Below are 24,022 nucleotides of genomic sequence, written 5' to 3' on the forward strand. Positions count from 1 at the left end.
ATAGTGTTTGGGAGCCATGTGCAGATGAACTTTTGCTGTTCGTGCTGCCCTTGGAGATGGGTGAGAAAGAGGCAGCAGAAGAATACAATGATGGGAAAGGGCTTCAGGGAAGGAAAGGAAGAAGGTCTTGGGTGATAGATACAAATCAGCTCTGGAGAACCGATGAGCTCTGAGGATGGCTTGTGTCCAGTTACCATCACAATTCAGCAAGACAGGAACTGTAAAAAATGGAAGGAGACATGAAGTCAGCACTGTGGACTGTGAGAAACCAGGCTGAGTCACTGTACCGTAGAAAAGAGGATTACAGAATCCCATTTGGAAAAAAACCCGAGAAACTGGTAAATTTATTATTTAGTGTTGGAGATTGAGGCCCAGAGGAAGGAGTAGAAAGTATTTGAGCACTTGATGTGATGCTACTTCCTTCTGTGGAGTTTTCTGCTGGGACTGGCAAGTCCCTGAGAGACAGGCCTGGATGGCAGAGGTTTAGTCTCTGTGCTTTGTGTAGTTACAATGAGGCTGTAGTTCTGTCTGGATTGTAAATAATCCAGATGTCACTATTATAGTCTATAAATAAGTTGTATGACTGGCAAAAGGTGATATAGTGGGTAGACAGATTTTAGTTAATGTAAATTACACTATGCTATAGAGCACTATTTAAAAATGGACTTTAATATCACCTTCCTCTTCAGCAAAACAAAAAAAAGTCTATTAGCAACAAAGCTAAAAGATTTATAGTATTTGTAGTTTTCTTTCTCAGTTGTCCTTTCTGAAAATGCATGTCCCTGTTGGAGAAATGTTTCACTAAGCAAATGGCATTTAAGGTTAACTTTTTGCAAGAAGAAACTGTGTTTTAGAAGGAATTGCCACAATTTCCCCTGGTATCACTTTTTATTTTTTCACAAATAGTTGTAATTAACTCCCTGCTGTCTTCATAGTGGTTGACATCTGGTTATACTCATCCCAGAGTGTTAACTTGCAAGATTGTTCTAGAGAACAGGATCTTCAAGAGCTAGTTGCAGCTTGTTGTTTTCTCTTTATGTTGTTGTAAACAGCTCATTTCTTACATGAGAAGGAAGAAGACAAAGGTCAAGAATTTTATTTCTATTCCTGAAGTAGAATCTTCTGAAAAGAAGCCATCCATGAGCAGTGCTTCCACCTTATTTGCCTTGGACTGAGCAAGAGTTAGTGATTCAGTCTCACTGGGAAGGTCAGCTGCAAACCTGTGTCTGAACTGGTTCCCCACTTTGAAGCTTAGCAGCATTCCCTGTATTTCTCCTATTTGTAGTTGTGGATCAGGAAATTAATGTAGATTCTGGGGTCCTGACTTGTGGCTTATGTGAGCTGGTACTGAGCGTCGTTGACTTTAGCAGTATCTGGAGGAAAATTAGATGTTCTGCTTTTCAGAAGGTGGAGTCCAGGGTAAAGTGACTGAGTTGTGTTACAGGCTGATCAGCTGAAGTCTTGTGCAGTATCGGGATGTAGGTGGTATGCAGAAGAGGAAGAAAATGGCACAGTACTGTTGTGGTGGTCTACTTTGGGGATGCCTCTTTGCCTTCCAAGAAAAAAAAAAACCTAATTTTATCCTTCTCTTGTACTGTAAAGGAAGGGGACATATTGTTAAAGTGAAGAGTCAGTGTCCTTTGAGAGAACATATGTTGGTTTTCTTCCTTTAGGTTTGTGGACCTTCTTGTTAAATTTGAGTCATTTCTTACAGCTCCTTGCAGTCCTGACAGCTAGGAGTGTGTGCATGTATTGAAGAGATTAATGAGCAATAAATCTGTTTCTGAGAAGTGGGTCTTCAAGACAAACTGATGTTAAGTCCTATTATAGATGTTAGGTGGCTGGAGTTGGCACCTCATTGTCTCTTCCAGCTTTACATTGTATGAAAACGGTGCTGTGAGAGACCAGCAGGGATTTCCTCTCTGCTGCAATCCAGAAAGTGAAAACTACCAAGTAAAGTTGAGCCATGGCTGGAAAAGTCAGTAGCTACGCTGGGCAGTGATGTGCGTGAGGAGTCCTCCAAGCCAAATTACTAGCTTGACTTATGCACAAAGGTTCAATTCACAACCCTCCCATCAGTTGGAGGCTTCTTGAGAAGGCCTGTCTCAGGGAGGTCTGTTCACTCCTCTGGCTTAGGCTCTCTTACTGAAGCAAGCAGCCGTGGGAGAGGGGTGGATCTTCATCTACCTCGGACAGGCAGCAGTGGCCACTCTGGGCCTACGTGTTCCCTTCCCAGGCATGTTCAGCCTGTCTGGGTTTTGCTTTTGTTACTCTGAGTAAAGAGGGAAAGGAAGCTAGGAGAAGGGTTGTCTTCTATTGACCCATTGAGCTGCCGCTCCTAAAGCGAGTGACCAACTTCCCCCCTAGCTTAACCCCTGCCACCGTTTCAGGTCCCCTCTCTGCATGTCATATTGTGGGACAGAGTAACTAGGGCTGATGCAGTATTCTAAAATGCAGACAAAGCAGGGCTTAAGGAAGCTTTTACAATTCTCACTACTTCACCTTCCTGAGTGGCAACTTGGAGTATTCAGTATGTGTTAAGAAAAAAGCTCCAAGTTTCTCGGAGAGGAAAAAAGACGAGTTTAATCAGTTCATCATATACATTCTTCTGTATTTAGTGAACTCAGACTTGGCTACTTTATCCTAAAACCATTTTGTTTTGAAATAGAATAAACAAACTGAAAGTTGCAGCTGTATTTACTTGACTATTGCCTTATTAGCCTCTTATCACATATGTTGTTATGTTAATAACTCTTGCATTTGAACCATTGTGCAATAGGCAAGCCTGTTGCCTTTTCCCAGGACAATGTGTATTCACGGGGGAGTAGGGAATTCGTCATCCCTCAGCATTCTAGCATCTGAATTCTGCTGCTTATAGTGTAACTACTTTCCAAAGTTTAAAAATATTCCCTCCTATGTCGAAAAAATTATCTATTTGGAGTTCTCATTATGTATTTAAATACAAGTACTGCCTTTTATGAAATGTACTGATGTATGGGTAGAACTAGAAGATTCCAGAGATCCATTAGAAAGGTGATCTATAGGGGATCACCATATCAGCCATATGTTTATTACAGACAGGAGAGGAGTGATAGGAAGGTAGAGCTAATGGAAAAAGAGGTGGTAGGCATGGGGGAAAAAAGGCTACCTTCAAACAGGCATGTGGAAGGCCTAGTTTCAATTTCCAGTTTTCTCCTGGTTTTTCAGCAAGTTATGCAGGTGCTGATTCAGTGAAACCTTTGAGTGCTTCACCTGCAAAAGGACTCTTTCAACTTAAGACGTGCATTTTTATTCCTGTGCTATAATTCAATGGTTGGTGGGTTTTAAATTTTTCCTAATTACTGGGAGCACAAACTGTTTTCTCCTGCTTGGCATGCCATGCTGTTAAAAAGTATTTGTTATTCATTCTATTTTCAGGTTCAAAGTAAACAAGAGAAGAAACCTGGAACTTCATCCCCAGTCCCTTTGAACTCTGCGGTTAGCCCTTGCACTCTTCTACCTGTGAATAAAGCCACCAGCAGTACCCCTTTGTCGATAAACATTCCACGTTTCTACTTCCCTAAAGGACTTCCAAATGTCTGCACTAATCATGAAGAGATCATTGCCAGAATTGAAGAAGCCTTTACAGAGTTTGAAGATGAGAAAGCAAACATCTGTGAAATGGGGAAAATTGCTAAGGTAACTGTTCTCGAGGTTTTTTGGGTTTTGTAGAGAAAGGCAAAGTAAAGCTAAAAGTATCTCGCAGCTGTTCTCAGTTTTAGTGAATAAAGAGCCAACATCCTTTTGTTCTGAGTGGCTTTGTTTAGATTAAGATGTTAGTAAACAAAGATGAGCTCAGCTTGCTATTGGTCACATCTGATGTGTATGCTCTTTCTTGCTTTGATTTGCAAAATGGTCCTTTCAGACTTCTTACCAAACAAATTGCATTTTTGTTTTTCTGTTCCTCCATAGTTTTGCTCAGAAGATAGCAGAAACTTAGTCTACCTCTGTGGCTTCAGGTAGTGCCAGCTACCTTCTGTGCGGTTAGCTGTCCCCTAGTCTGGGCACGATCTATGTATACTGTTGCAGTGTTGTTTGAGAAAACAGTTTCCAACCTATGCCTTCTCAGACATAAAGAGGGAAATGTTTAGTCAACCCTCAGCCACTGAGATGCATACGTTCGATATCCATAATGCAGGTGTCAGCAGACTTGGAGTTGTTACAGCCTGCTAATGAGTTCCTGGCTTCAGGGAACAAAATGCAGCACTTGCGTGGGAGCACAATACAGATGGGTGGTTCTATTTTCCTCTCATTCAACCACGGTTTTTAGTAATGCTGATCTAAAAACCAGCAAGTTGTCAGACACATCTCATATGTTCAGTTTGCCCTGAATGCATCCTTGGCACTGTAGATTGAGCAATGATGTTCTGTCCAAGAGGAGCACTTGTTTTCCAAGAAGGAAGATTTTTCTGAATGGAGAGACTAGGTTGATTTTTGGTTTTATAAGAATTGAGTGGCTTTATTTGTAAACCATCTTTGAAAACATCAAAGAAGTTTTTGTTTGACCAAAAAAAAGGTTTGAAACTGATTCTATGGCAAGACAGGCAACTGTGTGTGGCCTGTCAGGTTCAACCTGGGAAAAGCAGGAGGGTGGTGTAGAAGAGACCTCTGCCTTTCTGTCTGGTCTCTGCATCTGTCTCTACGTAAAAGTAGCTCCATGCCATTTAGCTGTTAAAAGGCTTGCTTCTGTTCCGTGGGATTATTGATAATGGTATCAGTTTTGGGGCTCTGAAATAAGTGCAAGAGAACCAGCTACACAAAGAAAACAACAGAAAGTAAATGTCACTCTTTCCTCAGAGTAGCTAACCACCTGTAGAAGTAGAGTTCCTGACAAGGGGATGGCTAAATCTGAAAGCAGTAGTTACACTGATTGGGGTTCCCAAAGAAACACACAGCCCCGGACAAAAAGTTGAGAGTGGACTTGCAGGATAAGTCTTACTTAATAGAAGAGGTGAAAGAGGCTTTGTGGGGAAAGCAGAACTGATGCCTCAACTACTACTTCAAAATATTCTTCCTTCCATTTGGTGGGATATCCTTCTTACCTGTGCCTGGCCTGAATCAGCTGTGCTCCCTCCAAGACCTGTGTTTTGCAGATGATACCGTGGCTGGAAAGATCTTTGTGGTAAAGAGGTTTCTTGAAGGTGTCAGCAGCTGAGTGTTTGAAGCTATTTTCAAGCCTGCTTTTCTAAGGCATTAGAGTACAAAATGCTTGAGCTTTCATTGATTATCATTCTGAAAGCTAGCAGCCTCTGCAGAGGCTAGTTAAAAAGTTGTGTTCAGGGAGTCTTTTTGCTGGAATCAGCCTCTTTCCTTTTATGCTTGCTTTTGTTGTCATCCTGCTGTGATCTAGCAGTACTGTTGGGAAAATGAGCTGTTCTGGGTGGAAGGCGCTGCCCTGAAAACTACAGGATGGGAATCATTTCACCTTCAGGCATTTAATCATTCATTGTCTGTAATTAGAATTGAAGTTCCCTTGCTATTAATGGGAAGTCAGCCCATGGTGTGTAAACAAGCAGGCTCTTTCTGTAACTGCTTTTGTGTTCCTCTTTGTTCTGGTGTTTCATTACAGATATGTGGCTGCCCACTCTACTGGAAAGCACCTATGTTCAATGCATTGAGAGGAGAAAGGACAGGATGTGTATCTGTGCACTCATTTGTATCTATGTGGAGAAAGTAAGTATGGCAAATGCAAAATTCTCTTTCTGGAAAAAGAGAAGAGCCTACCATAGAAGCTTCTTTTTTTTTGTTTCTTCTCCCTTTCACCAGACTTTTCAAATCATTGTCCCTTATTTAGAAGAAAATAAATGGCTTAAAAAAATCTCCATCAGCTTAAGTTTTCTTCCCCAAAACTCCCTGAACACTTGTTTCCATGCTGCATCAGCAAACTTTGAAGCAGTTGTATAGATGATATGTTTTGGTCTGGCCTATAAAATATATTAACATGCTCCCTAGAAATATATCAGCCTTTCATGAGATACACTGACATCTGTCAGCTATTTTGGATGTATTTATCTGAGGCCTTATTGCTGCTACAGTAAGGCAGTGAGTGAGTGCCATTTGGGAATGAGGAGAGGAGGTGTGTGATAATGTTATAGGACAGCAAGAAGTAAAATAAAGAAGCATCATACAAGTGGATACTCTGGGAGCTTTAATGGCTATTTCCTTCCTTCCTCAAGCACACTGTATAATAAATCCATGGGGTTTGACGGTCACTTCCACATACCACTGAAATTGAGACTTCTGGATATGTTGTGCTTGGAGTCAGATGTGAGAAGGAGCAGACTTGCTCTCTTGCCTAATCTTTTTCCCTCCAGGGTGATTTCAGGCTTTAGTCTACTTTGTGAAACACCTCAACGTCTCCATCTCATATCCAGAAAGAGTTCTAATTTTTGACTTAATGGTTGCTCTTCAGACTCTTAAAGTAACCTTTAACCTTGAGTTCCCAAAGTATTTCCTGTGATAATATTGTCAAAACAGCTTCTAGTTAACCCTGGCAAAACTGCAAAAATGTTAGGGGTGAATGCTCAGTAAGTTTTTCTTGACACAGACAACGCTTTTCCTTCCTTAGGTTCCTTCAATTACTCCTAATTAATCCCTCATGTATGATACCACATATTTTCACTCCTGACTTTCACATCCTTCAGATATTTGCAAACTGTGGTCATGCCCCTCTTCTGTGTTCTTTTAACCGCACCATTTCCAAGCCAAGTTTTGTATGCTTTTCTTTAGTTGCTGTTTTAGAAAGATATTTTTTTTCCCTCTTCCCCTCTGACAGTTCCAATTTTTTTTTCTGGAAACATGATAGACAGAAAAAAAATGTAGTATTCCTGGTAAAGTTAAACTACAGCTATCTGAACACAGCCGTAATTTTAAAACAGTTATCTTAATTACTGAAGCCTATTTCCAAGCATCTTAGTAGCTGACCTGACTTTTTAAAATGCTACATACTCACTGATGTCATGTGAAGTCAATAGGAATTGCTGGGTATAGAATACTTCTGAAAATCAGATCTTTTAGTTTGCAAAAACATGGCTTTGGGATTCATCTTCATAGTCCTGGTTATTTTTTTTTAAGCTAAAACATTAACACCCGTTTTCTGCAGCTGATTTAGAATGTATGTTAATTGACAGTTAGCATGATGTGAATGTGCAGCTAACAGGATTGCTTGTCAGCCACTAAATCTTTTTTGTTTATTTTCTGGAAGATTTTACAAGAGAGGTGGTTTTTTTTTTTAAATAAGTCTGCTTTTGGTAAAGAGAGGTAAAGCCAGAATTAGTGGCAAGCCAGTTAGTGTCACCTCTGCAGGAAAATCACAGGCATTTGAGTACTGTGTTTTCAACTAAGTTCATACAGTTTCAGGGGAGGAGGGGGGTGTATAATCACTCATGGTAAATAATTAGCAGTGCATTTGTATTTTCACAGTTATTAAAGAATACAGGGTAATTTTCTGAGTAATTTGTTTCCCTTGTACTACATGGACAACTTAGTGTTTGAAATACCGGAATGTTCTCTTCTGTTACAGGTATTCAGTAGTGATTTGGTAAATGTCATGGAGGCTCTGTTTTCATGAGTATTTCTATTTGGAATGAGTTAAGTAATTGTGCTACTTCTGACCAGTGTAGTATTTTGTATTAGAAGAAAGAGACAAGAATTGGTGTCACAGATGCAAACTGTCAACCTAAGGAATGAGTTTACATGCTTCTCTAAATACTCAGTCCAACTAATTCTTTCATTAGGCTGTTGTCCATGACTTCAGTGCACAGCAGCCAGCTGTGCTGTAATTAACAAGAGATGCTCTTTTTTTCCCTTCTGGGGAGTGATTTTTATGGTTGAAAATTTAGTCACTGTAGTTTGACAATATCCTCAAAGATTGAAATATAGTAAAGGATTAAACTGCAGAGCATGTCTGTTATGGCATCCCACTAGGCTGATCCTATTGACCTGAAATGAGATCAGTGAGCGGGCAGCATTTTGAAAAGGCAGGTTATTTACTAAGATGCTGTGGAATCAAAGTAAGAACAGTCTTCAGTAGGAAACCTTGGTTACCACAGCAACGTGAACATGAAAAAAGCTCCACTGGATGGAAGTACCTTGGTGTTGCTGAAAGATGTTGAAGAAAATGAGTGCTGGTAGTCTGAGGTCAACTTTGCATAGTTCACAGTATAGATGTATCACATGTGTAACATGTGATAAGGCACTTCATAATCCATCTGTAGTTTGTGATTGTCCTGTGACGTACAAAGTGGTTGGAGTAACTCTTCATCTCTCTCGTAGAATCCTACGTAACTGCCATGATGATGCATCCAGATTCACGTACCTTTTAGCAAAGCCTAGCTGCGACTACCTAGAACAGGAGGACTTCATTCCACTGCTTCAGGTACCTGCAACAGCTCAGCAGTGAATGGATAGGGAGAGCAAGCTATGTTTATTTTGTAACTTATTTTTGTGTCTTTAAATGTTTACTAAGGACATGCAGACCTTTGGTTTGAACAGCACCTGGATGGGGTTTATTTTTAAGTGAAATAGAAATAAGCATTTTAAGTGGACTATTTTACATAAGCACCAAGCTAAAGTTGCTGAGGACTGTCAAAGCTTTATTTATTCTCTCGTTCAGATTTGTATTTATCAGTGCCTCGTAATCAAGCTGAAACTTGCCCCATTTCTCTAGGTGGTTATTGGGAAAAAGCCATGGCACTTATCGATACTCAAGCACAACATAAAAGCTTATTAGAAAAGTTGTAAAAGTTGCTTGATGAGACAATTATAATTGAATATGTCTAGCAAGACTACCAGATGCAATATCACATGGAAATCTCTGCAAAAAATTTTGTAGTTCCAATTGTTCTGTATATGCCTCTAAACCTGCTAGTACACAAGTCTGCTGATCTGTTCCCCCCCCCCCTTAATGTTCAAGCTAAATCTGTGCATCCTGATTTCATTTCTTTCTTTTCCTTTCATTCACATTGATACTTTGCTTTGTTAAAAATATCACTTCTTTAATTATTTGTGCCCATTTAGGCAGGCTTTAGATAGGTTTAGGGATTTTTATAGTTTTTCTATAAATCAGGTCCATCTGCTCCTCTGATCATCTGTTGATACTATTTTTTCTGAGCTTTTCTGCATATCTCTAGACTTCTTACAGTGTGTTGCCCTCTGTGCAAAACCTCTGTGCAGATGCTTTGTTGAGGAAAGATTTTTGTGTCTGCACTGGATGTTTCTGTGTCTCAAACAAAACTGGGACTGTGATGGGTAAATTTTCTCATGTTCCTTTTCATCTTTTCTCTACCGGGCACGTTGCCTTTCCTGACTGACTGCAGCTCTACTTTTTAGCTACTGGCGCAATCAAAGGCACGTACAATCTTGTTTGTCAGTCAACCAGAGACTCGCAATATTACACTGTACTACACCATTGTGTTAGACATCGAATTAGACTTGCCAAAATTTGGTCATGCCACACCCCTAAGGGCACTGTGTCTGCTCTATCCCTTTGCCATATCATGGTGTAGACAAAGCAAAACTTTGAGCACTTATTTAAAGAGTGGAGGAGTCAGACATATAGAAATTACAGACATTGATTCATACAGTATCTGAGCTGATTCATTCAGGATCTGAGCAGTCTCTCCACATTTTTGGTCATGCATTTCTTGGCAGATTTGGTATCATGAGCCAGTTGTTTGGCTTACAAAAAGCTGATCCCGAGAAAGAGGCATCTCCACAGGTAGTTCAAGTAAATTTTGGAAAAACACTGATTATGTCTGTATGCATTCTGAGGCTTACAAGAGCTTTCGTTGTTGTGGAGGACATAAACATTCCTTGAAAGGTTATAGTTCCCTTTTATTTCTGACACCAGCTCTAATAGATGTTAGTATCTTCAATGAATGGAGGAAAAAAGATCTTGGAGAGGAGATAGTTGCATGGTCAACTAACTAATTTTTTGTCTCATTCAATGAAAATGAGTTTTCGTCTACTCACTAACTCTCTTCCTTTGTTTTTCTGTCCTTAAGTAAATCAAAATGGCCCAACAGGTGCGTATTGCCCACAAAATGTGTTCTCCTTATCATTCTAGAAGGTTTACTTTATAGATTAAAAGATGTCATTTCAGTTTTATTGTTAATGCTGCAAATACAGTTTCAAAAGTAAGCAAAAATATTGGTTTGTAAACCCCCTAACTTCTAAACATTGAAAGGAGAAGAAAATCTATTTCACTTTATTTGGTCTTATCTTGCAGGATGTGGTGGAAACGCATCCTGGTCTGACGTTCCTGAAGGATGCTCCAGAGTTCCATTCCCGCTATATTACGACGGTAGGCTGGCTCTTTTGATCTTCTGTGACGCTGCTGTACCGACCCTCCTTTTGTGACTTGTCACTGTTCCCATCAGCAAATCTTTCTGTTATTTCAAAAATAGATGTTTTTAATATTGCTGGCAATGAGTTATTTTAAGAACTACTTCCAAAGGAAAAATGAATCTGCCTGTGTGTACAAGAGGTTATTCAAAAGGTTAATAATGACTCTTTCTGGTCTTAAACAAATCTATAAAAAAGCACTATTCTGGTCTTTAATCCTGATGGAGGAAGGTGAGAAGTCCTCCTTTGGTCTTTGAGAGCTGCTAAGTTACCTGTAACTCTGCTGGACTGCTGAGACATGGAAGGACCTATGTTTGAAGATTTCTGTCACTTAGGTGTGGAGAATCTGTGATTGTTCCGTGGTACAAAGCATCCATTGCTCACAGGGGTCTCCCATCCAACTCTCCTGCCTTTCACTCTTGCCAGATAGCCTGTCTAGTCTTTGTGAGACTCTGAGCTTTTGTGACTACTGTTTGTTGCTGGGTTTTGTTTTGTAGCTTTGTTCCAACTTTGCAGTCGGCAGTTAGACTGGTGCTTTACCTGAATAAGCTTGTCCTGGTTTTTTTAAGGCTTTAGTTTGTCTCCTGTTGGGTATTAATCTGGATAAAAGAGATGAATGTTAGGTTGTTTTAAGTCTGCAGTGGTAACAAAATCAAATAATGACAGACCTGATAAGAGCTGTGTCCCAACAGGGCTCAAGGGCTTAAAGTTTCTCCTGTTTGCTTGCCAGGGTCTGCATGGGGGCCAGCTGCACCACATACTGGCAGCTGGGAGATTACTGGCAGACACGGGCTTCTTCCTTTCCTGTAAGGAGCAGATGGCCAGAAAGACACTGTTACTCTGGGCAAACACTGAATATAATATTTTATTAAAATGTATAACAAGAATCACTTTTAAATGCTTAGATGCACTTGAACATGATGGTGAACATCAGTGTATTATCAACATAGTTAGTCCCCATGGAACAACAGATACATTAAGCATAGTAACTGGCCAGAGAAGGTACAACAGTGGCCAGGAAATTATGGAGGCACATGAATAGGTGAGTGTGGAAGGTGCCTGTGACATATGTACACTGGTGTTTGGTGTTTAACATACGTGGAGGGGTGAGAGCTGAAAGATTTAAGGTCTCACTAGTATTGGTTTCTGACTATAAAATCAGCCAGTTGTTCTTTGCTGCCAAGTGGGTCAAGGTACAGTGTCCTGGTGCTGGCTGTTGGGTGGTGACAAAGGCAGTTCTGTGCATCTGCTTTTCCAGGTCCCTCTTCTCAAGTCACATGCTGTTCTGTATTTTTCAGGGTCTAAAGGAGGGAATAAAGGCAGGAAATAAATGTCTGTAGAGTAATCCCCCAAATGATCACCCTTGGTGTCCCAAAGCAGCAATTGCTGCAGTTTGTAGACCTCATAGGGGTTGCAGTGCATGTTCTGGTATGAGACACCAGCTCTGTGAAGCTGAGGTGCCACTTCAAGATAAGTGAAGTGCAGGCTGCTACTAGGGGCAACACCTTTTCCTTCCTCTCTCCTTTTTCACAACTTCCCTTGTGGCTGGGCAAAGTCCTGTGTGACCACCATAAAACCATCACAGAACTGGACCCTTCACGAGTACATGATGCTCCTCAGTGCTGCTTGATTCAGCTTGCGTCTCCACTGTGCTTTCCTACTTCAGTCTGAGCCTTGAGGCACCCTTACAATACTCTGACGGAAGTGGCTTGCTCCCAGGCAGCCAGGAGACAGTGGTGTGATGGTGGTTGAGATGAATGGTGTGTAGCAGCGAATCTTAAAGCTGCAATGTCCTTCACAGACTCCTCTTCCCTGGCAGGACAATGCTGTTCTGGGGGTCTGTGCTGACAGGTTCCTTCTGAGCTCAGTGTGTTTGGCCTTGGCCAGATTGCTGAGTTGGAGCAGAATCAAGACCATGGGAGACAAACAGTCTGTTGGGTCGGGTTGTTCCCATCTGGAGTGGCAGTACTTGGCTCACTGCAGCAGTGGCTCTCCTCTCTGACACCAGGAATTCCTATTTCTCACATCTCCTTTCACAGGCACAGTTTGGCACTTCTCTCTCTTAGATGTTACAAAATTCAGTATTTCCACCAGGAGGTAATGAAGGAAACAGCTTTGTCCTTGGATTTTGAGACTACTTGGATCCTTTTGATCCCTTCCAGGTAGAGTGCCTTATACCTACTTACAGTCAGAATGCTGTATTTGCTGCAAGTGCACAAATTACATTTTATTTTTGTGTTACAGATGAGGGCCATAAGGAGACACTGGCTTTTGTGTTCATTGCTGGATACAGCATCACTTGGTTGAAATCACCCGGAGAGTGAGCTAACAGTCTAGTATAGGTAAGATGTGTATACACGTTTCAGGGGGGTTTTTTTGCCTACCTCTGCACCTTTTAGAGGTGCCTTTTGGATCCAATAGGCTGTACTTTAATCTGTATCAGTATCTGTGAGCTGTTGTATTGTCAGTATACTAAACTACTTGTGTTTCTTTCAACAGAGTGTGACTCTTGAAGCTGGTGAAGACTATGCAGAATATCATGGGACATTTATTGTAAAAACTTTAAAATGTGACTTCTGGAACGTTCAAACAAGGCTCAGAGTTAGCACTGCACACTGCTGTTGAAAAGCTGAGTCAACTAAAAACAACTTGGCAAAACATGTTGCTTGTTGAAAAATGCTTTAGCTTATGCAGTATTACCAATACGAATGTGTAAGGGGAGGATGGCCTACAGGGTTTAATAAAGTTTTGTGAGTTTTTCCAGAAATGGTATTGCTTTTGTTCTTCTGTGGGGGAAAGGTCTAGAACTGACCCATGAATGGTTTGGGTCCTGTAGGTAGATGACATGAGGATAATGGGAAAATAGGAAGGGGCTCCCCCTTCCAAAGGCTTATATACTGAATTCAGAATAAATAACTTCCATGCTGGGAAAAATGAAGCCAGTTATGGTGTTCAGTAAGGCATAACTGACAAGTGTGGCCTGAATGCTGCAAATCATCTCTGTCTGTGTAATTATGTTCTAGGGTGTTGTTTCCCAAATGCTTTTTTTTGACAGCTTGGCTTTCACAACCTGGAAAGGAGAGAGAGGTACTGACATCTTATACTGATACATACACTATGTACTGTCCACTGACACTGGACCATTATTTGAATAATAAAGCCTGCATGGAGTGACTGGCCATGGTAAAAGAGATGAAAAGAGATCCCATTTTACCCCTGAATGCCTTATTTTTACAGCTAGGTGAGGAGAGAGCAGATGGAATATCTTTATCAATATGGTCCGACAGAGGAACAGTTTCTTACATGTCACAAACAGCAGGGTATTTTGTTTAGTTTTTATTACCTTGCAGGCAGAGGAAAAGAAAGATTGCTGGATGCTTTTTCTGATTCTTGGGATTACTGATGGTTTTGAGTCCTTGGCATGGTGTGAAAACCCTGTATCTTTAAGAATTGCTACGGAGTTGTCAGGTGTGATGTATGAGGTGAGACCTACTTCAGTCTTTGAGCTGTTGTGCAATCTGGATGAGAAGGCCAAACAAAGTCCAAAAATAGAGTCCAGAATGGCAGCGACTGCCAGAGGCATTAAAGAAGAAACAAACATACAGCTTTTCCATTGTGCTTAAGACCAGAAAAGATCATTGTGATTACCTAGTCTGACCTCTTGCATTACACAGGCCATAGAACATTGCTTGGTGGTTGCTTTATTTAGGATTGCTTTTTTTTTCTTTGTTTCTTTGTTTTTAATTGAATTGATACCCAATTCTAGAAAGACAGACATCCATCCTTGATTGAAGTCTGGCGTGATGAAGAGCCTGCAGTGTTTCTTTGGGAATTGTCCCAGTGGTTAATCAATGGCAATGTAGAAAAGTGCACTCACCAGTCTGAACTGGGCTGGCTTCAGCTTTAGTTATGTATTTCATGAGACAAAAAGTCCACATCTCCCCACATAGGCTTTTAAGGACCAGGATACTCACTGTGTCACCTTCAGCTAAGTTGAATATCATAGTTCTCCCTCTCCAGAATACATTTTGAATCCTCAAATCATTCTTGTTGCTCTCAACGTTATTTGTGCTTATCAGCATTTACTGTCTCACCAATCTGTGTATCCAAAGCGGACTGTTAACAACAATCTCATACTTGGTTCTAGATGTGTTCTGGACTAAGAATCAGTCCTTGTGTGACTGAATAAAAACATGGCCCTTAAATGGTGACTCCCTGCTCAAAGCCAGTTTTAGCTAAGAAACAAACTCATCCCATTTCATTTGTTAACCAGATTAATCCCTATGATGTTCCTATTGTTGTGTGATGTTAATTTTTGTGCTGGAATAGCATGCGCTATTCAGGTTTACCAAAATTCTAGGATATGTTAACATGATGTCAGAGACATCAAAGGTTGGTTTGTTTGTATTACGTTTGGTTGACAAGAATTATATTCCATAGACTTCAGTGCTGATAGTCAAATTATATTTCTAATTTCTCTTGTTGAAGGTGTTTGTTTCCCCTGTTAAGTTTATTCTTGCATGCACTTTGTCACACATTTGCGTTTTCCCCACTTAGTGATGATATCTGACAAGCTAACAAGGAGTGGAGTTGCAAGCAGAGGGTTCAGTTTGCTTTTTTAAGTACTTGGGAGTGAGTGTACTCAGTCTCACGCTGTGAACTGTTTCTCTTCGGTTCTCGGCAGTCTTTGCGTGTCGTCCCCGTGTCCCCCTCCTCGGCCCCCCCCCCCCCCCATGCTTTTTACTCACTTCCACCAGTCAGTAAAGGAGACGAATTAGGTTCTAACACCTCCCTAAGGTAAAGGCAGACAGATAATCTCTATTGCTTGCTTTCAGTGGAGCCACCAAGAGGATGAGGCATTGTTATAGACACAATAGGTCAGACATCAATTGCGGCTTTCATTTACATGTCCTGTTTCCTCTTTAAAAGTCCTGAATTTTTTTTTCTTGAAGTGCAAAACACTCAATGGAGATCCTTGCAAGCTACAGTGCCCAAAGCCTGCAAAACTCCGTTTTAAAGTGGTTCGTCAGCACTTTGAACATATTCTCTCACATAAATAATACATCTGCGTGCTCAAAGATGTGAATTAAGACCAGTGAAAATATTTGCATCGTGGAAATGGATAATATTGTTTCAGAAACAAATGTTACTTTCAGACTGCATAGTGAATTAAGGATAGTAGTATCTACAAAAAAAATAATCACAAAACAGTTTTTGGAAAAAAGTCCCCTTGGGATGAGTGAATAAACCAAATAAAGTTACTGCATTGAAATTCCCAAACTGGTCTATTTCAGGAATTGATTTCAAAAGCACTGTTCATGTGTTGCAGGTTATACAGAGAATATTCTACACAGTCAACCGATCCTGGTCTGGAAAGATCACTCTACCAGAGCTGAGGAAAAGCAACTTCTTGCAAGTACGTTGGTTTCTGCCTGAACAAGATATAAAATGTGTGATACCTTTGTTCCTATAGCTGTACACTATATAGCGAGGGAGGCCAAATGCTCAGTGCAAGGAGAGTGCCAGAGGTAGTGGAGGAGTTGTGTCTGAGTTGAGATAAGACCAGGGACTGGAGTAACCAGGGTTACACTGATACAAGGTCAAGGGGTGACTGTGCCCCCACTCTGAAGCTACATCAGGCAGATTGGCTCTTGGGTCCTGATCTAGCTAAAGGGGAGGGGAAGCAGGATGCAGCAGTGCACCTGTGTTAGGTGGCTCACTGAGCAGCCAAGAATAGCTGCTGGATTGCCTACAATGTGTGGTGAGTAGCACAGCCAATTTCCTGACTCCCAGACCGCAGTCAGCCGACTCATAGTTGGTCAGGTGTGTTGTGCTGTGCAGTTGCATCTCGGGAGCCAATTTCTACTTCTGCAGTAGACTTCTTCAGAAAGGTTAATGAATGAAGCTTAGTTCTAGTTACAATCTCTGCAATGTATCCTTACATTGGGCAGAGGTTTCTGGATTTTAATCCCTGTTCTCTGTATATTTTGCCCAAAAGCACCAGGTTAAAATTGTCAAAGGCTATTCAACTCCAGCCCAACCTAAAGAGCAAGAAAATCTTTAGGCTGAAAGGTCAAGGACTCAGCTAAAGCAGTGAGACTTCCCTACTGCATCCTGTTCTGCCTTCCAGATATAGTGTGCTGTCTTCCTCAAAAGCCTCAAGCATGAATTCATGCTGCTCCTCCTTTCAGACATCATCTGCCCTGCTGATTACATCAGCTAATGAAAAAATCAGTGTTCCCTTGGATTGTCTCATTCCAGTCCAAGCCCTCTGATCCCAGTTCCTCCCTAACCTCTGTTATAAACAAATCCTCCCAACTTATCCTGCATCTTTATTCACTCATTTTCTCCCTTTATACACTCCCGTCCTTTTTCTTCTTGCATATCTTCTGTCTTTCATCTCCTGCAGCAGGCAAGTTCAGCTCTGAGACCATAATTTTGCTTGGGCAGCTCTTTGCTGCATGTGTAGATGGCTATTTTGGCATGAGCTATAAAAGAAGAAAAATCAGTTATTGAAAAACCTCCTCAAGTGATTATCATCTGCAAAGAAATGGAGAGACCCGTGAAGGATCTGAAGAGGCTAGTGAGTGAGTGATCAGAGGTTTTTAGACTTGAGCGTCAGCAAGTCAGAATAGTGCAGTTCTGCCAGTGCCATCCTGTTGTCCCTGCCTGAAACTTTACTGAACCTGGTGGATAGGAGGATGTGAGAGTTTTGTTGAGACTCAGTTGAGTTCCTAGGATGTGGAGATGACTGAAAGTTGACCTTGAACTATCAGTGCCTACATATCATACAGCATCTGGCTTTATGGTTGTGGATAAAAGGGCCACTAAGTATGCCTGCTTGGAGACACAACTCTCTGGGATAGCTCTTAGGCTGTGTTTGGCTCCCTCCCTTCTGAGAGGCTGAGGGTAGGGGAGGACAGACCTATAGCTCACTTGAGTCTGTTGGCTTTTTCACGTTCCTGCAGCCACAACTTATTAGAGTGAAAAGGCTGTCTGGTGTCCTGTGGCCTCAGTGCTAGGTGAAAGGCAAGCAGGGAGGTGGCACTGGTAAACAGGCAGTACTCTTTTGTTGGAGGGAAGGATAGAGGTAGGTGTGAAGCGGAAATGAAACAAGGATATTGTCACTAAACATTTTCTAACGTGTTAACAGATGTTATGGTTGGAAATCTGTCTAAGCCTCCCAGTTAAACCAGACTAATTCCTGTAAGTGACAGCCCAGGAGAATCAGTGTGATTTGGTTTGATCTGCTTGGGATCCATCCATCCATCCTTCCCTAGGCCAGGCAGGAGTCAGGAGCAAGACTTGATTTTGCCCTTGGGGAGCCAGGCAAGGATGTGTGGTGTGTAAAGATGTATCAGTTCCTGTGAAGAACTGTGGACTTGCTGTTGTAAATGGCTGTAAGAGTCTCTGGTGCAGGTCAGAAATGTTTCACAAATAATGGATCCTGGCTGAGACAGCAGTTGTGTTCTTGTTTCTCTGTCTCACTCTTCACTATAGCTGAAAATTAGCAGAAATTGTTCACAGAAGCAGCAGAAATATTGTGCGTACACATGCTAACCAGGATAGCCAAGCCAGATGCTCTATAAGTGCCTGTTGAGGAACGCAGCAACAAAATCTCCTGTAGTGGAGAAAGGCTGCATTTTGGATTAGCACTCAGAGCTGCATTCACCCAACTTCCACAGAGGTTGGAGGACTTCAGCTTCTGAACTGCCCCTGTCTAGGTTTAACTTCCCACTTTATTTGTACTTTTTCAGACTCTTGCTCTCTTGGAAGAAGAGGATGACATAAATCAGATCACAGATTATTTCTCCTACGAGCACTTCTATGTTATATACTGTAAATTCTGGGAGCTGGACACTGACCATGATCTTTACATCAGCCAGAAGGATCTGGCTAGGTACAGTGATCAAGGTATGCTGCCTGCAAGCTGTGGTGGGACAAAGGGGATTGCTGAAAATAGAACATTCCCACTAAAGAGTAAAGCCTAGCTTTAATTTGGTTAATTTGATTCCTCAAAGTTAAATGGAGCCATCCATCTCTTACACAATGCTGATTTACAGAGTTAGTTGTAGAGGCTTAGACACAGAGAAATGCAGTACACGCCATTGCTTGCATGAGTAGCTAGAGAGGGAGTTTCTGTTCATGTGTCACTGCCAGAAGCACAAGCCAAAATAACGTCTTGAAACTTGCTCATTATTTACTAAGGATTTTGCAGGAACTTGGAAGTAGGAACAAGCAGGACAAGCCCATGTGGACTTCAAAGATTGCTGAAGTGCAGTCTTGTTATGTGTGAGAGAAATTGCAGAGTCCAGTGAAGCTTGGTGAATTTCAGTTTGCAGATGCACTCTGGAGAATCTCTCTTGAGTTCGGTGTGGAGCTCCTTTCCACAAGTTGAGCAGATGCTATGAGTTTGCAAAGGTTCAAGGGCCATGGGTAAATTAGTAGAATACAAATCCACAAAGGGCTAAAATAGCCAAAGGCACTTGTTCTGTATGTGTTGTGCTAGATGGAGGCACTCACGTTGGCTCTTTTTAGGATTTTCCATGCTCTGGGAGCATGATATGCCCACCTGCTTACCTTAGTCATGATGTAATGCATTGGACAAGAGCTGGAGCTGTTGATCAGCATGTTTAATCCTTAGGACAAAGCCTTCTTGGATTCTTCCATGTGGTTGCTGCACTTTTTAGGAAAGTAGGTCTGAGACAGAGAATCAGATTTTGGGAAATGGGATGTTTGGACACAACGTGTGACTGGAGGTGGCAGGAAAGGTGAAGTGTGTGGTAAGGTGTTGTAGTGTGTAGGGCTACAGGGATCTGCAGGTGTGACAGCGTGTCAGGCATTGCTCGAGCTCTGGGGATGGGGACAACATTTTGTAGGAGCCAAAATCCTAGTGGGCTGAAGTAACAAAGAAAGAAAGGGGTGTGAGAGTGACAACGCTGTAGGGGGGTGGGTGTGTGGGGGTGTGTGTCAGAGTGATGTGGTGGCCCATATGTTCTCAGTGCAGGTGTTTATGGGAAGGCCACGGGGGTTCTGGGTGTGTATGGCAGTCACGAGGGTCAGGAGCGTTGCCAATAGGGCTGGGTGGAATGAGGATGGAGGAGTACCTGGCTTGGGAGAGGTGATACGGGAGGCTTGGTTCCTGCTGGGAGGCTGGAGTGTGGGGATGGAGCACTTGTCACACAGGAGGCTTGAGAGCAGTGGGTGCTGGGGTGCTAAATATAGAAGGGGTGCTGTGGACAGGGTGAAGGAGAGAAGCTGTCAGTGCAGCGGTACAGCAGCCTGTCAGCACCATGCCAGGGGGATTTGAGGGGTAGTGCAGGTTGGATCTGCCTGGCTGGTGTGTCAGAAGTGTGCCAGAACTACAGAAGTGATGGAGAATGTGTAGAAGGAGCTAAGGTGGGGGTCTAAAGGAAGTGGGTCAGCAGTCTGGGAGGGTGATGTCAGTGCGCAAATCCTGCTCAAGACTAGTACTTGCTGCTTGGCTGGTGTGTCTCTGCCATAACAATCTATCCCACACATTTCCTGGCTGGCAAAGCCCTCACTCTCACCTAAAACGATGCTTGTTTTTCATTGTCCTTCCCTGCAGCAGGATTGCCACAGCTTGTGCTCTGCTAAGAAGTATTTTGTAAGGATCTGATGTGTGATTTTTGCTTGATAACTGAAATTCTTTTGCAATACACGCTGAAATAGTCTCCTATCAGCAGGATTTGCTTATCTGACAAATACTACTGCAGCAAAGTAGAAGTAACGCTGCCCATGTCCAAGAATTCAGATAACACACAGTTGCCATATTTGTGGGGAAATACAGCATTTGAGAGGATACAAAGGCAGACACGCAGGGAGAATCATCTTTGTTTTTTACAAAATGCTGCTAAACAGAGCCCAATAAAGTGGTTAGGCAATATAGATAGAGCTTTCTTTTAGCAATGGGAAATGGCTTTGTGTGGATTCAGCATAAAGAACTGATTGTAGTTATTTCTGTGACCTGTAGCTTCATTTTCTCCATGTTTTCTTTGTTTCCAGCTTTATCAAACAGGATTATTGAGCGAATATTCAGCGGCGCTGTGGTGAGGTGAGGAATAGCATACTGTTTCAAGATAGAAGTGAAGGGAATCTCTGTCAGGCTGATTAGAAATGCAAGATACTCTCAAAAATCCCCACTGATCACAATGGTTTCCACTATAGTGCTCCAGCTGGAGCTGCCTGAAAGTGGAGTGAGACTTCTGGGTATCTTAAGAAAACAAATTTAAAAGTCCCATAGGATGACCACCTGTAGACCTCATTGTAGAACAAGCTGGGCATAGCCAGAGGGAAAATGTAAGCAGTATGCCTTTGTGCTGCACAGGGATAGCTGGAGAGCACTGCTTTAAAGTCTCCGAAAAGTAAAACAGCCCAGCTCTTGTTGTGGGAGGGTATGTGGGAGATGATTCTCCGCTCTGCAGTGACGGCAAGGCAGCAAATGCTCTGCCTGTGGGGAAATGCACAAGGGCTGGTGCTGCAGAGTGCAGGGAGCACAGGCTAAATGAGTGGTGATGCCCCGTTTTCTCTCACCAATGATTTGGGGGTTTTGAAAAATATGTTTGATAACATTCTAAGTATTTAGGAGCTTGGTGATATGGTTTTTTGTTTGGTTTTTTGGGTTTTTTTCATGTGTCTTCCAGAGGCAATGAAGTTCAAAAGGAAGGCCGCATGAGTTATGCTGATTTTGTGTGGCTCCTGATTTCAGAGGAAGACAAAAGGAGTGCTACAAGGTCTGACTGATTTCTGTGTCTTAGTAAAAGCATTGAGATGAGCAGATAAGATTATCGACATTTCTGTGACCTGTTGCTTTCTACAAGAGACATCAGCTTGAGTTCCAGTGATTATTAGGAAGAAAGCAACTTACTATCAATGTTTGGTCAAATCATTTGCCTTTCTTGAGTAGAAATTGTGTAGAAGCAGAGCTTTCTTGCAATGTTACATGTCTTGGTAGTCATCAATCCCTTTGGTTACCCCATGCCGTGAAGCACTGGCTGTGGGGATAAAGCCATGAGATGTTTGCAGCAGATAGGCGTGTTCCCTTCATGCACGTAGTAAGCACCTAAGCACAGAGTGTAGGGAAACTTCACTGTGTCACTTTGTAAAACCTGCCTGTGTGCCTGGTGTGGGAGACTATGGTGCAGAGCTGAACTAGATCTGTGCGTGATTATTAAGACAAGGAATCTGATGAGTAAAAATGAGAAGAAGAAATCATAAATGCAGGGTTGGACTATCCAGAGGTGAAGGGAGACTGTAGAGTGCAACTGCCTGATGAAAGCACTGGCTCCTGTATAAAGGAGTAAAGGAAATAAGTGCATACCATGCCAGCCTCATCACTCCCCAGGGTCACTCAGGGATAGCCAGTGTCCTGGGCTCACAGGTGGTTGTATTTTGCCAACTTTTGCTGCTGAATCAGACAGGGACACCTTAACCTACATGAGCTAGTCAAGCTGCAGCACAAGGGACGCTTGCTACAGCTACCAGCTGAAGCGGGTCATGAGTGTGGCTGTGCTCACAAGCCACCTAGGAGACTAACAGGAGGTGCTCTTGGGTGTTGGCCTGTGCCCTGATCCTTCCCAAAGGGTATTTTCATCTCTGGTTTTATGCCAGCCTTTGGGCAGAAGTGCATTAGAGGATGAGAGAAGGAGAATGTGCGTTGCTGCAGTCTCTGCTGTATGGATTTCCTAGTGCAGTGCTGTGCTTTCACTAGTCCCATCTCTTTTTCCTAGCATTGAGTACTGGTTTCGATGCATGGACCTGGATGGGGATGGAGTGCTCTCCATGTATGAACTGGAGTACTTTTATGAGGAGCAATGTGAGCGGATGGAAGTGATGGGCATAGAACCACTGCCATTTCATGATTTGCTGTGTCAGATGCTTGATCTCGTTAAGCCAGAGAGGGAAGGTAAGTCCTGTTTAATGGGAGTTTCCATCCCCTTTGATCTGTATGTGTTGTGCTAGATGGAGGCACTCAGGCTGGCTGTTTTGAGGTGGGCTGAGAAAGTAATGTCACTGTGAAACCCATCTGTAGGTAGAGCCTTGTGTTAGAATCACAAAGTCAAAGCGTGAACAGTGGCTGTTCTGCCATAATGTTATGCATCAGGAGGTTTGAATACTAAAACAAGAGACCTTATGAATTAACTTGGTGGAACTGGAGCAACAAGTCTTGTATTTTCCAGCTGTGGGATGTGTTGACAGTGTAATTATGAAACTGGACCATCCCTATTCACATCCTTTCATATTTCACATGAATGTGAAAGAGCTTCGTATATTTGTGAGATTTAAGCCTTATAAACCTACCCATTTATTGAATAATGTTAAAATCCTTGACTGACTTGGGAAGAAATTTTGTAATATTGTAACATACTGGTGTTTTAATTAAAACTTTGATGAGACTGACAAGGAACACGTCCAGTCTCTCACTAAGTAAGAGCTCAGTAGCACAATAACGTGTTGGGGTTTTTTTCTGTAGGAAGAGTAACCCTGCGAGACCTGAAGAGGTGCAGAATGGCTCACGTATTCTACAACACCTTCTTCAATTTAGAGAAATACCTGGACAATGAACAGAGGGATCCCTTTGCAGTGCAAAAGGTATAAATCACCTTTATTTCTAGATACAGGCCTTCTCAAACCCATCTTTGGAATGCTACTTACTGGATGTAGGGAAAATCCAACTGAATATAAGAAAACTTCTTTCAGGAGTAGGCTGGCAAACCCTGGAATGGGTTCTCCAGAGAGGTTGTGCAGCTTCTATTCTTGAAGGCTTTCAAGATGTGACTGGACAAAGCATTGAGCACCCTCATCTGACCTCATAGCAAACCCGGATTTGAGCAGAGGCTGGGACTAGAGACCTCCTGGGTCTCTTCCAACACGTTATACTGCTCTGCTACAATTCAGTTGCCATCACCGATCCTCCTACACCAGCACTAGCAGTGCAGTGTGTGATTCTAGAGAATGAGTGGAGCAGGCTGAAAGAGCAGGGCTCAGCTGCAGTAGAAGGGGACCTGGTTCACTCAGTTTAGAAAGGAGCTGTGTGATTCAGAACTTGAGATCCCATTTGTCTCTTCCTGTCCCCTACACAGCTGCAGTCATAAATACATAGGCTACATGTGAAGATTCATTAAACATCTAGGCTGGTGTCTGATCCTTAAAACACCACTAGCAATTTTCCCATAGCCTAAACAGAACCGAAGAGACAGACCTTTACAACACAGGGGCCGAGGCAGATGAGATGCCAACTCTGTGGTTACATGGGGCAGAGTAGATGGAAGGTTTGGCTGTTCCAGACTGTGCCTGGTTATCAGCCTGGCTGCACTGTCATTCATCATCCTCTCCTCCCAAGCAGAGAAAATGCAGGAGGAGATTGTGGCTTTTGTATTTTGCAGTTGTTACTTACCACTCTGTGTTCAGAGACGTGAGTTTTGTCAGCTGTTGTAAAGTCCCTCACCCTTGTGTATCCAATGAAACCAGATGTGACTACAGTGTAAAGACTGTCTTCCAGAAGCCTCTTATCTGGTCAAACTACAGTAAAGTGGAGGGGATGCCAAAACCAGCTTTGGTTCCCTCCCAGCTATTCCCACATAACCTGTCAGAGGAACTTTGTGGTTCCATGATTCAA

The 24,022-nt window shown here is 42.4% G+C and overlaps 1 protein-coding gene across 2 annotated transcripts in view; it reads left to right on the plus strand.

Moving 5' to 3' along the window:
- The window catches only part of PPP2R3A (protein phosphatase 2 regulatory subunit B''alpha), a 54,359-nt gene that overhangs the window by 25,042 nt on the left and 5,295 nt on the right, over positions 1-24,022 (plus strand). For both annotated transcript variants that reach the window (XM_075760771.1, XM_075760772.1), the window contains 10 exons: positions 3,418-3,678; positions 5,609-5,712; positions 8,314-8,416; positions 10,268-10,342; positions 15,713-15,799; positions 18,141-18,297; positions 20,410-20,458; positions 21,048-21,137; positions 22,134-22,309; positions 22,877-22,995. In XM_075760771.1, the coding sequence (XP_075616886.1) occupies positions 3,418-3,678; positions 5,609-5,712; positions 8,314-8,416; positions 10,268-10,342; positions 15,713-15,799; positions 18,141-18,297; positions 20,410-20,458; positions 21,048-21,137; positions 22,134-22,309; positions 22,877-22,995 (1,221 nt within the window). The remainder of the gene's footprint in view (positions 1-3,417; positions 3,679-5,608; positions 5,713-8,313; positions 8,417-10,267; positions 10,343-15,712; positions 15,800-18,140; positions 18,298-20,409; positions 20,459-21,047; positions 21,138-22,133; positions 22,310-22,876; positions 22,996-24,022) is intronic.

Source organism: Balearica regulorum, chromosome 9, assembly GCF_011004875.1.
Source record: "Balearica regulorum gibbericeps isolate bBalReg1 chromosome 9, bBalReg1.pri, whole genome shotgun sequence".
Classification (NCBI taxonomy): Eukaryota; Metazoa; Chordata; class Aves; order Gruiformes; family Gruidae; genus Balearica; species Balearica regulorum.